General features: G+C 40.1%; 1 protein-coding gene across 2 annotated transcripts; it reads left to right on the forward strand.

The window, feature by feature from the left end:
* The first annotated feature begins 149 nt into the window (after positions 1 to 149).
* On the forward strand, positions 150 to 15686 carry CFI (complement factor I). Of its 2 annotated transcripts, XM_082315317.1 has the most exons (12): positions 150 to 793; positions 2388 to 2706; positions 4026 to 4170; positions 5498 to 5676; positions 6691 to 6801; positions 8369 to 8485; positions 9677 to 9715; positions 10206 to 10309; positions 10965 to 11080; positions 11837 to 12111; positions 13249 to 13350; positions 15310 to 15686. In XM_082315317.1, exons 1-12 carry the CDS (start codon positions 734 to 736, stop codon positions 15525 to 15527), a joined length of 1785 nt encoding a protein of 594 aa, XP_082171443.1. In that variant the 5' UTR covers positions 150 to 733; the 3' UTR covers positions 15528 to 15686. The 2 variants fall into 2 exon arrangements, with proteins under 2 accessions (XP_082171443.1, XP_082171442.1); XM_082315316.1 differs by lacking the exon at positions 13249 to 13350.
* Positions 15687 to 17057: the final 1371 nt, after the last annotated feature.

Raw genomic sequence — 17057 nt, forward strand, 5'->3', positions numbered from 1 at the left:
GCCCGGGGCCCGCAGCGCGGGGCGCGGGCTGTGGCAGCTGCGGTGCCCGCTGGGTGCTGCCAGCCCCCGAGCCGGGGCGGGAGAGCGAGTGCCGCGCCCGGCAACCCCCTGGCCGCGGCGGGGGGCCGCACGGCGGCGGGGGCAGCGGCGGTCCGCTTCGGCTGGCTGGCGGTGAGGCTTCCCTGGGCACCGGCCTTCGGAAGAGTGCTTCAAGCATTTGTCGAATACTTGACAATTCTCTACACAAATCGCGCAATAGGAGCTTGTCATCCAGCTGAGCGTATAACGGACGTCACGTAGATAGGGGTGTTTCTCTCTCCATATATATGAAGACACATCTCTCTCTTACATAAAAACACATTTATCTTTTACAATAATCTGGCAAAGATGAATGCCTACGATCGGGAGAACCGGCGTGATGATTTGATCGGTCTCCTCTGGCAAAAGAAAGGAAGTGCGTATCCTTAATAAGCGCTTCCTTTTAATCATTTACTTCAAGGGCTTTACTTTTGTTATCTCATCTTGCACTTACAGTAAAACCAGTTAAATTGAGGCGGGATCCTTTTGGAGAGATCAGATTTATCAGTTAATAGTTGAAGCTCCTGTACTTTATTTCTAAACATACTTGAAAATATTTTACTAACGGTTAAAAATTAAACACAAATCTAACAACTGACATTCAAAAGAATCCCAGCCAGAGGAATTTTTCAGCAAAGAGAGATAAAATTTCATCATGCGAGTGGTCCCAGTTTTCTTGGTTTTCTTGTCTCTCCCTTGTTTTTGTGGATCAAAGGTAAGAGTTTATTTTATTGTGGTAGCAGTAATTTATTTTAAAAAAAACAGTTTAAAAGCCATTTATTGTTATAAAAGCAAAACCAGTTGATTTTTTTTAAGTTTCCTTTCATAGTATTTGTGTTTCATACATTTGTTTAAGCTTGGCTCGAATGTTTGAAGCTTGCTATTTCTCTTTCATGTGCTGATTCTATCTGGGGTTTATGCTAACAGGCTTCTGGAAAATATTTTAATCATGATCCTATCCTAAACCCAATTTGCAAGCATGGTTGACCACAGAAAGGTGCTGCAATTTTCCCTGTCCCCCTTTTTTGAGAAATGATATTATAGTCTTCTACCGTGGCATGTATCGTACTGCCTGAAGGCTTGTTGCGGAATCTCTTCTGGCAGAAGTGTCCCAGAAAGCCCGTCTGGGCTGAGCGTTCAGCATGCCCCAAGTCTTTTAGAGAAACCCTTAGATAAAAATCAGCACCTTTTGTTCCCATTCAGGAGAAATGCCTAGTACAATATGGGAGTTAGGCCAAGCCGGATCTGGCTCACAGTTTGGATTCTACTGACCTGAGAACAGCAGGAAGAATTTAGTAAGATTATACAACCGTTAAAAGAGGTTTTGTTGGATTAAATTCTGCCCCAGCAACATCCCCACTGACTCGACTATGGCCAGGATTTCTTCACGAGAACTTTAAACTTCAGCTCTCTTGATTCAGTTGACACAGTCAAAGCTGATAAATCACTTTGGAGGACTAACTTTTCTCTCCCGTTTTTATGCAAAGTCCATCCATATATATTTTTCATGTTTCAACATTCTTCCTACCCATGCATCTTGGTAAGCAAAAGCACTCGGCCAGCAACAAAGTCACCAGCGCGCTGCAGAAGCGCAGGTGCAGAGTCACTCACCTAGCGGCAGTCGGACGGAGGGTCAGAATCTGTACTTGCAGTCCAGTGATGACCAGCAACCAGACGGCAAATCCACTGCTGTGCAAGATACAGGAAAAGAGTTGATAAGGAAGGGCACTTAATTTTCAAATTTCTTGAAGATACTTGTTACTTCAGCAGTTGCATGGTGAAACAGATCATTAATTTTAGATTTATTTGCTTCTAAGTAGTTCATAAATATTTACAGGTGATACTTAAACCCAAAGCCAACCAAGCCAATAAAAAAGTCTCAGAAAAAAAACAGTTGCTATTTTTTTTTATTTTTCTGGTGTTTAAGTCCCCTTATGTTTTGATTTGCTTACAGTCCCGTTGCTGTGGTGTGTTATAAACCATTGGCTTAAAAAATGTTTATAATCTGCTGTGCACTTCAGCTGATGTTTGAAGAGTAAAGAGTATAAAGTTTGTGGGAGACTGGTAAGAGTGAAGATCACACCAGGTGAATGATCCAAAAAGAAAAAAAAAAAATCAGAAAAACTGAGAAAGATGAGGTGGCCAAAGAGAAGGGAATAAACACTATAAATTATATTTAGCACCTTTGTACTTGTAAGATAGGAAGAGGCTCATGAATGAACGCTTTCTTGAGGTCAGTAAAGGGATCTGCAGAACTCTTGGTGCAGTTCCTAGTCTTACTCCTTTTTTTTTTATTTTGTGCCTTGCAGAATGCAGCATCTAATGCTGAAGAAAACCAGTTTCAGCTGGTTGAGCCTGCCAAGCCAGCTGAGCAAGACACGTACCTCATAGGAGAATGCTTAAGCAACCGGTACACACACAAGTCCTGTCAGAAAGTTTTTTGTCACCCATGGGAACGATGTGTGGAGGGAAAATGCCTTTGTAAGCTTCCTTACCAGTGCCCGAAGAATGGCTCTTCAGTTTGTTCTACCAATGGAAAGTTCTTCCATACTTACTGTCACCTAAAGAGCTATGAGTGTCGATATCCCGCAGCAAAGTTCCTGCACAAGGGAAAATGCATGTCTGAAGGTATTAACACCTCCTTTTCCAAAATTTAGCAGTCATTTGTGGCCAAGGAGATGCTTACTATTTACAGCTCAGAAAGTCTGTTCGTTTCCTTGCGCTCGTAAGAACATCAGAAACAGAAAATGAGAAGTCATTGAAAATGGGCAGTATCTGTTGATTTTCATAAAAATAAAGGGATTGGCAGGCCCAGGTCTCCCTGCTGCTGGTAGGTTGCTCAAATCATCAGGTGGAAAGGGAAGAAATAGACACAGAAAAGAGTTCAAAGGTTTCCAAGCAGGGTGGTGACTGTGGCGGGAGGCACAGCGGGAGGGGGCCTGCTGAGAGCATCAGCAGAGAGAGTATCTTTTGGAGAGGGACAGTCCTCACAGGAGTGAGAGTCCAAGGAACGGAGTCGAGATGCTGAGGCGTGTTTGGGAGTGCATGGAGAGAATGTAAGCCATGTTGACCTCGCCCATCTTCGCACCGTGGATTTCATCAAAACAGAAGGCCCTGCAAACCAGTGACGGTTTGTGCGCTGACAAGCAGCCGTTTGTTCTCGCCTGCTTTTTAGGCTGCGCCCAGCTGCTTTGTCAGCTCAACCTCCATCTGAGTGCAGGGAGAAATGGCTCCTGCTAACCAGGCGGGTGGCCTCTTCTAGCAGCAGCACTTGCTGTTCCTACCTGTCCTCCAGCCCCACCTCCACCGAACGCAGCAGGAGCACCAAGCCCGGCCCAGCGCTCTCCCGCCCAGTCTCTGTCCCAGTACCCTTCCTCCCTTTCCCCACAGAAGCAGCAGCTCAGCCCATCACCCTCAGGGTGGCAAAATTCAATTCTGCCTATGCCACTGAAAAGGATGGGAGAGCCTCCGTGTGTTCCTGGTGCGCTCTCTATACGGCTTCACCAAGTTAAGCTGAGGACCTTAGCTCCACTGTAAACAGCAGAAGTGTTGCTACGCAGGTAACAGAAGCAGGATCTGGCCATCTTACCTGAAGTGTTACTGGCGGTTATTGAAAGTCCACTAAGGAAAGTCATTATACTAAGATGCAACCTTTCCTCGGTAGACCTCCAGGTACTCTTACGCAGTAGGAACCACTACCCTCATTCGTCCTTAAACTGGTATAGTTTGAAAAACTGGCAGGCTCAAAGCCACAGTGTCAATCCTCAGAAAAATCAGAAATAATACCTGAAGCTTCTGATTCCCAATCTACTGTTCTTTCCATATGAACTTTGGCTGTCAATACAAAATTAGTCCTGATTTGTTTCCATACTGTCTTTCCCCTAGATACATCTATATAGTATGATTTTCTTTGGGGATTTTTTTTTTTTTATTTCTCTTTTTTTTAGAAACATTTTCAATCTCTCTGGGCCATGGAGATTCAAGTTTGCTTCGAGTAAAACCTGTGAATCAGAACAATGACATTTTTGTATGTGATAGTGAGTGGACTATGAATGAAGCAAACGTGGCTTGCAAGCACCTTGGCTTTGAATTGTACGTAAGTTTGGGGAATATATCTCTGGATAACTGCAAGGGATCTGAAAAAGTAGCGATGCTTCCATAAGCATCAGTCAGTCAGCCAACAGTTAAGACAGAAAACTCATGAACGACGTATTGGCTACACTATTCTTATAAAGCTTCTTAAATTGACACCTGAGAGTGAAAGCCAAAACATAATTTCTATGTTCTATTACAGATTACAACTATACAAAACATAATTGTTTTACTTCTAAAATAAAACTGGAGACCAATGCAGGGATATTCTCTCAAGTTTGTGTAAGGGAAAGTGCATAGATGGACCATCCCCAAGCAGCTCTGAGCAATAACCTGTATGCAGAGAAAAGTTTCTTATGCTAGCTGACAACGGGGCAAAACAGCTCTGTTTCGCCACTTGCACCAGCCAGACTAACAAGAACCAGAACACGTTTTTTTTTCTTCACCCGTTGCCCCCGCAGCCATTGATTGCTTTAGCCCCAGGGATGGCTGAAGCCACACAGAGCTTGTTCTTTTTCCTGCGACCACGCTGATGACCTGAGTTGCACATTCAGCTCCTCATAAAGAGTCAACTCTATATCCTGTACATAATAATTTTACACATACACAACTAATTTAACTTAGTCAGGTAGGGCTGCCGCCCCAGCCCTACCTGAAGACTAAAAACGCTATTGCAGTGCCCTAAATTGTCCCCTCTAGGTGAGAAGCAAGTATTTCCTAGTCCTGATCAGTATCTCTTTAGATAGCAGAGAAGGGTTTGTCCTAGGACAGAGCATTCAGCCCTGGAGTCCCACTGTAAGCCTCTAAATAACTAATTTATTTACTCGATCCATATTTCTTTAAGGTAGGGGACACATACACTGTTAGGAGGATACTGCTCAGGTAAAACCAAGGGAGATAAAATTTATTAATCTCAGCCTTGCAGTGACCTGAGCTTCCTCAATGTGCATTGGTTTTGATGACATCAAAGATACTTGACCCCATGCAGGACTGTTTCCAGATTATGGCTCACCTGTGTCCACACAGAGAGAGAGATCTGAGCTTACAAGTTTTGCTACATACGGAGACATTTCTATCCATCGTGATACACAGTGACTGTCATAGAGTTACAGTTCTATGCAGCAACCTGCAAAAATTAGCACTTCATTTTACTTTTTCTTCCAAAGTAAACATCTCCTACTTAACCCTAGAGGATTCCATTTTTCTTAGCCATGACCAAAATTCTTTAACAGTGAGGAAAATCATATAAATTCTAAACAATAAAAGCAGTGGACAATCCATTGTGAAATGATATAATTTGTTGTTATTATTATTTGTGTCTTCACAGAGGTGCTGAATATTACCAAGCCACTTCCAGCATCACAGAATCTGCCTTAAATTCATTGCACTGTCTGCAAATAACTTGCAGGGGCCTAGAGACAAGTCTTGCTGAATGTCACATAGAGATGAAATCAAGAGACAGCAATGAGGGACTTGTTATCCTCCAGTGCTATGAAAATCTCAGAGGTTAGTAGGTTTTTTAGTTTTCTATCTATTTGGGGTTCTTACATTTTAAGTTTATTTTAAATAATTAGGACCTAGTTTGCTGAACTCTCAGCCACAGCAAACCTGCACTGAAACCTTTCGATTTTTTTAAATAACCCTTTTGCAGACTTTAAGACAACTGAGGCAGTCTTGAGTCAAGACAGTCTTGAGTTTATGAATTTAGAAAATCACTGTTGCTCCTAAAGTATTTTTACAGATATTTCCCACAAGTAAATATACATCACCCATGGTTCTGTTTGTTCCCCCACCCCTTCCAAGGGTCCCAAGGTATACCGGATCCCACAAGTCTTGTCTCTCCCGAGTTAACTGGTGAGGAGACAGGTGACAGCCTTCTACTCACTGCTTTGTCTATGAGGGAGATCAGTCAGGACACTAGCAGCACTGTAGCCAGACAAGCATGACTATAGCGGAACTGCTCATGTCTTCTGGGGAGTTTTGGGACTCCTCAGTTTCTCACTGATATAAAGGGAATCAAGTCCTTGTTTTGCCTTCTAACAGCTTTCTGTGCTCTGTAGTGGGCTTTCTTTGGCACTGATAAGCATCAGCCTGAGATGCTGCTGGTAAGGAGAGCTTTGAATCGTCTCAGGTTTTTCTTATGCCACAGAAGTAGGAGTTCACAGACTCTTGATGACTTTCTTCTAGAGGGGGAACATCCATCATCTTAATCACTTGAATCACTTACAGTGGGTTCAAACCCATCATTTCTGGATTTGTCCTTGTCTAGAAGAAATAAAGTTCCCTTTTGCCAGGCTACTGCAAGTTGGAGGAGGAAAATAAGTGGTCACATTGAAAACTTGATGAGAAGGCGATTAAAACAATAAAAAAGGTTCCTATATACATTCCTGGGCCCCAGAGTGCCCACTGTTGATAGGCCAAACTGCTGATAGAATAAAATGCGCAAGCAGAATATTTCTGTGGGCAGTTGTGAACCTATAGACGTTTCCACACTAACTCCATTTTCATCGTGCTGCACAGCTTGTTCAGATGGTGAGTTTCATTGTGTCAACAAGAAGTGCATTTCTCTGAATAAAACCTGTGATGGAATCAATGACTGTGGAGACCTAAGTGATGAACTGTGCTGTAGAGGTAACAATTTTCTTAGCTGTTTCAAAATCATTTCAGCAGAAAACCACCCCCAAAGAATTTTTACACTGATGTAACAGCTAAAGTCTCTTTTCCAATAAGTCACTACATTAAAGCAATCAAACCATAGTTTATGCATACACAAGTGCAAAAAAAGTAGGCATAATATAATTTTTTGAAGCAGGCAAGTGATCTCTGAGAATGTGGATTTCCTCAGAGGATGAGGAAATACAATGAGATTATTTAGGAGGCTGTTAAACATTGATACAAAAAAAAAGAGCTCTATTAGAATGAAAATGTATTTTTAGTTGGGAAAAATCAATAGTAATTAAACAAAGACACTGTTTTTCCAATGAACTATCTGAACTATCTTTAAACCAAAGTAAGATCTCTCTTAAATTTATTACTAATGCAAAATTATCCATAGAATATCTGTGAACAGTTCCTGTCACATTGCTTCTTCATCAGCAGTCATTCTTTCAGCATCTGCAATTCCAGCTGTAACAATTTTTATTAGAAACAAGGAATGGATCTAGCATGACCTGAATGCAGGAGAATACTTTCAGAAGTTGGGTTTCAGGTGCCAAACAGTAATGTGGGTTACAAATCCCATCACTACCCCTAAATAACCTTAATTTTGTAGTTTTACAATTGTCAGTAAATTTAATCTGATAATTGTGGAAACACAGTCACAGGCATTTTAGAAAAAAATAATAAATACCTGTGGCTTCATATATTCAGATTCCACTTGACCAACATAGTGCTGTTTCAGCTGTATGGGCTGAAAACAATGATTCCTGGAATCAAAAGAAGTATTTCAACTGAGTTCAGTGGTCTTTGAATCGTATTGGGATATCTGGATACTTTTAGAGAACTTTCTTATTTTCTGTTAAAGACATGTATCCTTAAATAGTAGACTGACATGAGATTATAAAGTAGCTCAAAAACCCCTGCCATAAATTCAAGAACTGCTTTGCTTTTGGTAATATACAAAGCGATCACAAGAGTTAAAAGGAAGGGCATTCTTAAGTTTATAATAACATTTCATATAATCAAGAATTTTAGAAGAAATAAGTTATTAAATCCAGTATCTTCAAAATAGGACTCTTGATTCCTAACCCTGCATTTAGGCATTTAGCTCATTCAACCAAAAGCCAGCTTGGACAGATTTTGCGGGGGGAAATTTGACCCAAGCATCATAAATACCTCATTCGAGATGATCAGTGACGCTGGCAAAACTGGAGGTCCTTTGGCTGAGGTTGAGTGTGGGCATGTGTTGTGGATGAAACTGGTAAGGAGCGATACCAAGCCTAGAAGTACAGTACTGAACTGGTAACAGAGATCCACATTTTTTAAGTCTGAAAACGTCAAGATTGTAAAATGAGGAGAGCCAAGTATTCATTTTGTTTTACGCTTACAGAGCCTGCTTTTGTGACCTCTTTATGAACAGCCAAGTCCCCCATAACATGGATATTATATTGTGTTTATATTTTAAAAAGCTCTCTAAGTATGTGAGGTTGCTGAATCATATGATCCTGTGATTAACATTTTTCATTCTCCTGTGTTACAGAGTGCAGAGGCAACAGTTTCCACTGTCGGTCAAATATCTGTATTCCAAATAAGAATGTCTGTAACAAAGAAGTGGACTGCCTCACAGCAGAGGATGAAGCTCGAGTTCTCTGTGCAGGTCTCCTTCTGAACGATGTTTTTGTTTCTTTCCTTTCATTCTGCTCAATTATAACTAACTAGAGACTACACAAAGCATATTATTAAATTATTCAGCAGATTAGCAAACCCAAAATGCATGCAAGAATTAGTCTTCCCAATGTTATGTTATGCATAGTAGGAAGAAAAGGTTACATAATTTTCCTCCCTTTCCTTCTAGAAAAGAATAGTAAGAAAACTAGAGGAAGGAAGAAACAGATGATGTTTTAGGAGACTTAAGGCAGATTATGTCTTTTGCTTATGTGGCCATCTATCGAACTGGTATCCCCTACTTGTGAGGAAAGCATGGACAGGGCAGGCAGGAATATTTTCCTCACAGATGAGGAATTTGACTAGTTTGTCAATACAATAATTCTTCTGTGCTGTTCCCCTCACTGTTCAAAAGATTTTGTTTTGTTTTGAAATGAGAATGTTTTTCCCTGCTCTGACAAGAGACAAAGTCTAAAGCCAAAAGTAAACACTATTGGTAAATGGTAATTGGTAAGGGTAAACTGAACTCTAAATGTAAACATTACTGTCAGTAACATGAGAACAGGCCCAATCCTCAACGTCCATTTAGGAACTGAATTCAATGGGCATTTTGTTTGAATAAAAGCTGAAAAACAAGATTCAGGAAGCATTTAATTTACCTCTTATGTTGAATACCCTCCCTTATCCTGTTAAAGGAGGCACACAGTACACAACAGCATCATCTAAATTGAAAAAAAAAAATAAAAAAAATCCTGTTACCTAATGCTCCTTTGGGCTTTAGAAAGCTCCAAAAGGTTGATGGGGCAGGAGGAGGAATTTCTGTTTTTTCCTGGTGGAGAAGAATGGGATATCACTTTAGAGATCAAAACCCCAAAAAAGGCCATTTTTCAGGGTTTCTTTGCAGAAGGGCTCCCTAGGCATGGCAAGCAGAGTCGATGTCATGTAGTTACGAATGAGTATCTACTGGATGTAGGTCATTTGTAGGCTGAGGCAGCCAAAGAGTGTCTAGCAGGAAAGGAGACAGCAGGCACCAGGCTGAAAGAGTATTGCTGTCCATGTGAAATGGTGTGCCATTACGTACTTAAAATGTGTACCACAATTTTGGCACACAAACATATATTCATGTAATAGAACAAATTTAAATGTTTGCCAATATTTTTAGTATTTTCTTATTCTACTACAGGCAAAGACAAAGGTGCTGAAAATCACAGTATGGATGAAGGTAAGTGTAACGAACCCTCCAAAAACAACAGCATACCCTCTTATTAGTGGCTTCCTAGCTACCAGCCAGCTGGCCAGATCCAGAACGCTCAGATATTTGGACGTTGTAATAGACACTCTGGTGCTTACTCCTTGTTTCGCTTTCCACTAATTTCAAGAATGCCATAATAATTCATCCTGGCTGAGGACACACACCTGCATGTTTTGGCAACTGGTAGAGGTAAACTCTCAGCAAATCTAGGTGAACTGCTTTAAAATTCTTTGCCTGAATGCAAGCAGCAGTGGAAAACGAAGAGAAGTAATGTGATGCTAAGACATAAGCAATTTTCAAAGCAAAAACAGATGCCAAAATTTTTGGTCTTTGCTTTCCTGCTACTTCAGCTACTGGCATATTCACAGCACTCAAGGTTTCAAGATAAAGATAAACCTGTCTCCAAATAGAGAGAATGGATACCTGAATTCTGAGACACATTTTTTCCTTTTTGTTAAAGAGAGAAAAATGATAAAGACACGTCTTCCCCAACTACACTGCGGTCTTACAAATCACACATTAACTCGACGGAAAAGAATTGTAGGTGGAGAGACTGCAAAAAAGGTAAAAAAAAAAAAAAAAAAAAAAAAAAACCAAACCTTGCCAGTTAGGAGTTCATTCAGCATCAATTTAAATGGGCATTATTGTCTTTCCATTAGAATGTACGGAAATAACAAAATCAGCTACAACACGAATTTCATGTTTTGCAGCAGTAGTGGTATGGCACTGCACAAAAGTAAAGAGAAGCACAATTTAAAAATAAAATATGGAGTTGCAAAATCGATCATTACAGTACAAGTACACATTGAAAATGATTCAGCAAAATACTTAATACTATAGCTAGAAATAACAATTCTGACAAAATGGAATTTAAATTTCCACCTTTAAAACAGAATACAGTCGAAAATGCTATACTTGATCATACCAGGTCAGATTCTACATCTGTTTCTCTGGCTACAAGGGGTTTCATGACAGAAAGCTGGAGGGAAAGAGGCATCGCACAAAGTCAGAAGACTGAACGAAATTACTGCATTTTAGAATATATATCCTTTATATCAGATGGAGCCCAATTCACAGTTTCTGGATAGCAGATTTTTTATTTCAAATTGGATATAGTCAAGGAGATGAGGTGATACCAAGAAGTGTGTTTCCCTTTTTGCACTAGAAGTAGTACAATTGTTATGATTTCACATTATTTGGGTGTTTGTTGTTTGAATAGGGTGAATTCCCTTGGCAAGTGGCAATTACAGAAACTGGCAGTGAAGGTGCAACAGTGTACTGTGGAGGGGTTTATATTGGTGGCTGTTGGGTTCTGACCGCTGCACACTGTGTCAGGTAAAAACAACAAACTGGGAAATTATTTTCTTCTTGCAAGGCAGAAAGATTGATTTGGATATTATTGCCCTTCTTAGCTACGTGTTTGCTAATTCCTATTTGCCTACAGAATAAAACAATTTAAAACACTGACTCACCCATATTAACAACAGGGAAGATTCAGAGAAAGTAGAATATTTTGGCAGTGAATAGAAAGATGAAAAAGTTATGATGAGTTTGAAGAGACATGGAATTCTTCAGTCAGATAGTAGGCAGGCAGGAAAGGTTCACTGTAACCACTTTGCCTGAAAGGGAGATACAAGGGACCTCCTCTCTTCCCCGTCTCTACCTTGGGGAAGTCCAGGATCTGTTCCCTGAAAATGTCCCTGGGGTCATATATTCCCCAAAACAAGCAAGAGCAGACAGGGAATATCTGCCAGTCCCAGCATCCCATCCACATCTGCTCACTGTTCTTTCACTTGAAATCGGAGAGGCATAAATGCCTGCTTTCTCGTTGTCACAGCACTAAACGCAGAGGCTGGCCTTTAATATTGTTTTCTGTATTAGCTGCAGTACTCAGCAGTAAGTGTCACCTGCCTCGCATTTGCTATACTTCAGAAAAACCTGGACATCAAGTCCAGAAAGAAACTATATGTATATAATATGAATTTTTATTCTAGAAAAACTTTGATAAAATGCAAAAGTTTACAGCTAGTTGAAATGTACAGTGCTTGTGTTAAGTACCAAAACATATTTTATTTCACTCTTTCTTTCCAGGGCAAGTCGAGTTAATCTGTACCGTATCTGGGTTGGACTGTTGGATAGAATACTGTACGACAGAGAGATAGATACTTTCAAAGTAAAAAAAGTGATAATCCATGAAAATTATAACGCGTCAACTTACGAAAATGACATTGCTCTGCTGGAGATGAAAGATTATGGCAGAGAAGAATGCTTCCTGAAGTACAGCACACCTGCCTGTATCCCCTGGTCAGAGCATATGTTCCATGCTGGTGACAGATGCAAGGTTTCTGGATGGGGACTAGAGAAAGGTATTTGCTTCAGTGCTTACGACAAGAACGGCTTCTTTGTATCGCTCATTTTCTAATTGCGGTGAGCTTTCCTTTTGAAAAGGCTAAAGAATAGTTGCGCACAAAGCACTTGGAAGAGGCTGAGTACAGAAAACGTAGGCTGTGGTTCGGCATTCGGCTGTCACTGTTGGTTCTCTTTTCTGTACCGCTTCCTCTGCTGTTTCAGCCACTTAGTAAATTGACCTGGAGGACACCCCTGGTTGAAAACTACCCTGACAGTAAGCAATGTTCCTTTTGCCAATCTAAGATTTATATTAGCTGTGGAGACCTGGTAACAATATTGAACAAGTGGCGGCTAGTAGCTCAGAGTGGCCCATAGTCACAGCCCATCCTCTGTCCCCTGCCCAAGGGGATCTGAGCTGCAGCCAACAGTTATGAAACTCGGCACATCTTGTCTCAGCCGTGTTTGAATGTAGCCCAGAGAATGTTGCACAGAGACAGATAAGCCAAATGTAATGACGCTTTCAAAGATTTGGGAAGCATTTGTTTCGTATCACTGTGATTACAGCCTGGCACTGGAGCTACAGCATACTGGTTGTGAGGCTTCTCCTGTCCGTACTCAGTAGCAGTCCATAAAGCAAGAGCAAAGTTGGGAATTACTAGCAAATGGACAAAGAACAAAAGAGAGAATCTCCTTAACCTTGTAAATACATAGTTAACCTGTATCTTCAAGATCTGGTCCACTCATCCCAAAAAGACAGAGTAGAATTGGGGAAAAAAGGTAACAAGGATGGTCAGAGCCACATCTCCATTTCACAGAAAACAATATACAAGTTTCTCAGTGTCTGAAAACCTTGATATAGAAAACACAAGAAAAAACTGAGGAAGACAAGGAAAGGGAAAGGGTGAAAATGTTGCAAAATGAAAGTACTGTATTTAACACTGCAATTAAACCACTCTGCTTTTATTTTGAAATATATGGCCAATGTACTGCAATTCGTGTGGGGTGTTAGTGGCAGTTTAAGGTATCTGGTTTATAATATTGAAGATTATATTGTAGAGATAAGCAAACATATAACTTTCAATTTATGATATTAAAAGTGTCTAATATGTACTTACCATTTTTAATTTAGAAAAGTTTATTCTTTTCTTTTCTAGATTATACCAAACAATATATCCTCAAGTGGGGCAACGTTAATTTATTTCAGAATTGTTCTGAATTGTATCCAGGACGATTTTTTAAAAAAATGGCATGTGCAGGCAAGCATCGATTTTCTTATTATAATTTCTCTACCATCAAACCCACTGTTTATAAGGTCAGATATACTGGCTGGGAATCTTTTAGCCTTGGGAAAGACAATAAACCGATTGCCACAGTATCACCATTAGCAAAATGCTAGCCATTGGAGCCTAGATGCATCCACCGTTATATATCTGTTTATAAACAGAGTTAAGATGACAGTATGACAAGTTTCTATGATTATGTAGGCAAATTTCAGCATGCAATTTGAGTTATGTTTTCTAAATACACAAGCACTTTACAAGCCACTGAACCTCCTACCTTTACTATATTTGATTCTGATTCAGCAACATATTTCAGCAAATGCCTGTCTTAGAGCACATTAGTAGTCCCGTTGACTAGAATGTGACTATTCATCTGCCTAGACATTTGCTACTACCACACTGCACCCCAGGAAAAATACAATTAACTTTTCAAACTAAGATTAGTCTGGCCAGGAAACTGGTTGTCACTCCTGTTACTAAAATAAGGGGTTTGAATGCACATTTTTTGCTTCTCAAGTAACGAAAGGTATTACCAAATACGTGGATAAGAGAGCAATGAGTATTCAACTTACAGGGCAGTTTCAACTGTTCTTTAAATCAAAAACTAAAGGCAATATTTAAGCAAACTACTTAACAAGAAAAATAAAAACCAGATATAAAAGCCAGATCATTTGTGATAAATTCAGCATGACATCTATAAGATACCGCGTTTGTCTACTGTGCAAGTTCCATAACTTATCTCCTTGATCTTCAACGTATTTCAAGCGATCAGACTTTACCAGGAGGGAACAAAGACAGTATCGCATGGGACAACATCAGAAAAGGGGTACCTGGGGTTAGCTTCCCCTCCCTAATGCAAATACAAACTTTGGAATTAGGGGCTAGTATCCACGGGAGTTAGTTATACAAGCAAATATTAATTAAACTGAGTAAAGGCAATAAAATCTTGTTTTATAGGATTAGTAATTTCAACTCTGAGAAGTTCACAAAACTCTTTCTCAGTAACGTAAAGATTCAAGAGAGAGGTTACATTTTTAAAAACTTGGAGACTCATGCTTAGTATGGGTTCCTTCGTACTAGGTCAATCCACCGAGCAGAAAAGCGTAGTAAGGGTGTTATAAATTAATAAACTTTTACTGAGTATACAGGACAAAGCACAAATCATATTCTAGCTCTGTAGCAGTGTTTCTGTTTATATCACATCCTTCACTCTTAATTCATTTTTTCATGACCACTATATTTGCTGAATTGCAAACAACTAGTTCCGTGGGCACCAAAACTTATAAAGAGCACTGGATCCTACACGCTTGTGCCTCAGGGCCGCTATCTGGTGTTGCAAAAAGTCCACACCGTGACCGAGACCTTGCTGTGAAGGCACTTACAGACAGTTGCTCTCCCTCCCATCCCAGCATTCACATGCTCTCCTTCTTGTACCTGCCCACCCGTTTTCATAAAGCTGGTAGAGAAAATAATTTTGAGGCCTTTGCCTCTGCGTACAGCTCTGTACGGATGAAACTGGCCAATGAATTATTGGGTAGAGAGGACACCAAAGGCAGACACGTAGGCATACACATATTATGATAGCTTCGTTTCCATAGGAATCAGCCTACAAACCTTTTTACCTTTTCCTCCCGCTTTTGTTCACTTTTTATGACCTACTTCTAATGATATAATAGGCAAAATGGCTGAATTCTTCTCCATTGCACAGGGTAAAACAAGACTCACATCACTGACACCAAAGCAAATGAGGAGAATTTGGGGTAGCAACAAATGTAAAGAGAGGCCCTGCACTTAAAAAGAAATGAGAAGTAATTTGACCATTAGGCAAACACCTGTCAGGAAGCGACATGGACCTGAAAAACCCCCTGAGCTCTGTTTTGTGTGCTAGCTTGTATACGAACTTAATTTTGCTTTTTATTTCTTCTTTTGCTTCAGGTACTTATGATGGCTCCATAGACAGTTGCAAAGGTGATTCAGGAGGACCCTTGGTCTGTTTTGATGCAGAGAATGTGGCGTATGTCTGGGGTATCGTGAGTTGGGGTCAGAACTGCGGGGAGGCTGGTCACCCTGGCGTCTACACAAAAGTCGCCAGCTATTATGACTGGATTAGCCATCACGTGACAAGGAGTCTCATTTCACGGTATAATATCTGAAGCTCAGAAAAATTAAATACTTCCTTCTTATCACCCATGCAGAAATGAACACTAGTCCTTTTTTACAATCAGCAGCCCCGTCACTTAGCAACAATTAGTACAAATCTTTCAAGAATATATTTTGAAAATTCTTAACACACTATGATTACCACAATTTTGCAGAAGCCTGTGGCAAAAGAATTTTAGTCACATGATTCCGCAGCAAAAGTCTCTAATAAAAGCAGGGAAATTAAAATACTGTTTTCTTGTTGTTACTTTGTGTTTTTTCCACATTTCATATTGCATTTCAATTGCGGTTGTTTATTTATTTAAACTGGACAACCATACTGAAAGCAGTGGTTGGAAAAGGACTGCACTGGCAATATGTGAACTTCACAGAAAGGACAGCAACCAGACTACTTTAACGAACTTCCATCATCTCAAGGTCTAGGTCACTAGAAACCCTCAGGATGCTGCCTTGCTTGGCAGTTGATTCTTTAGGCTGACTGCAAAAGTAGACTTCAGACCACCTATTAATTGACAGATTGACTATGATCGTGAGATTTGCTGTAATGCAACAATTACCCAAATAACAATGCTGGTGGTAGTTTTTTTCAGCTACAAACTCAGACAATTTTTATCTAGTTAGTATACCTCATCTGATCATCTAGCTTGGGGCAATTTTTGTAGCTCTAAGTTCTATTAATTTAACCGCAGCTGGTCACAAACAAGAAAGGAATTTTAAAACTTGAATCTTCAACTTAAATAAAAAGCATCTTTACTATCTTAAGTTCTCTGTGTATGTATATATATATATTTCTGGTATCCAACAAACTCTTAACGTGAAGTAGGGTTTTACTCAGTGTGTGTGTGTGTATATGTATATTTATACACACACACACATATATATACACACGATTTATATAACAATATAAATATATGACAATTAAAAGTCTATATATTATACACATAGACTTAATTCTACAAAACCAAGTTACAGATCTAAAGTTAAAAATTAATACTCTCAGTCATAAAAAACCCCCACCAGCTTCTCAAACTAGCACCGGCTTCCTACACCAATATACAGCAGCGTGAAATAGTAATGCCAAGAAGGAACATCCAGGGCCTGATCCTGCAATGTGCAGGCAGGGGGAGTTTTGCTACTGCCTTAACTGTCCCAGAACTGGATGAAGACAAGGGGCCATCAGCAAAACTGGAACGATTAAGCAGAAAATCCTTCTGCTTTCACCAGTCCTTGTGAGGAAGTGCTGCCCATGTGATAATCAGGAAGCACAGCCCAAAGGACCACTGAGTAAGCTACACATTTTTAGACAGCAATAATGGTGCCTGCTCTAAGAAAAATGTCAGTCTATACATAAGTCTCACATTCAGTGAGAGTTGTGCACAAAATTTTTTAAAAGTACTAGAGTTTGGTTTGTGGATTGGTATCCTCGACACAAAACTGTCAAATAGCTTCAGGACCATCTTGGTCAGTTCTATCAAACTGCTCGATAGTTTTAGAACATACTTCACTGTATTCTAATTTACATT

The sequence above is a fragment of the Platalea leucorodia genome, assembly GCF_965183815.1.
Source record: "Platalea leucorodia genome assembly, chromosome: 6".
NCBI lineage: Eukaryota > Metazoa > Chordata > Aves > Pelecaniformes > Threskiornithidae > Platalea > Platalea leucorodia.

Bases quoted from the DNA above. Each gene is read 5' to 3' on its own strand.
- CFI (XM_082315317.1), top strand. From the start codon at position 734: ATGCGAGTGGTCCCAGTTTTCTTGGTTTTCTTGTCTCTCCCTTGTTTT. The intron at 11,081-11,836 runs GTAAAAACAACA...CTTTCTTTCCAG, and splicing joins ACCGCTGCACACTGTGTCAG to GGCAAGTCGAGTTAATCTGT. The intron at 12,112-13,248 runs GTATTTGCTTCA...TTTCTTTTCTAG, and splicing joins TGGATGGGGACTAGAGAAAG to ATTATACCAAACAATATATC.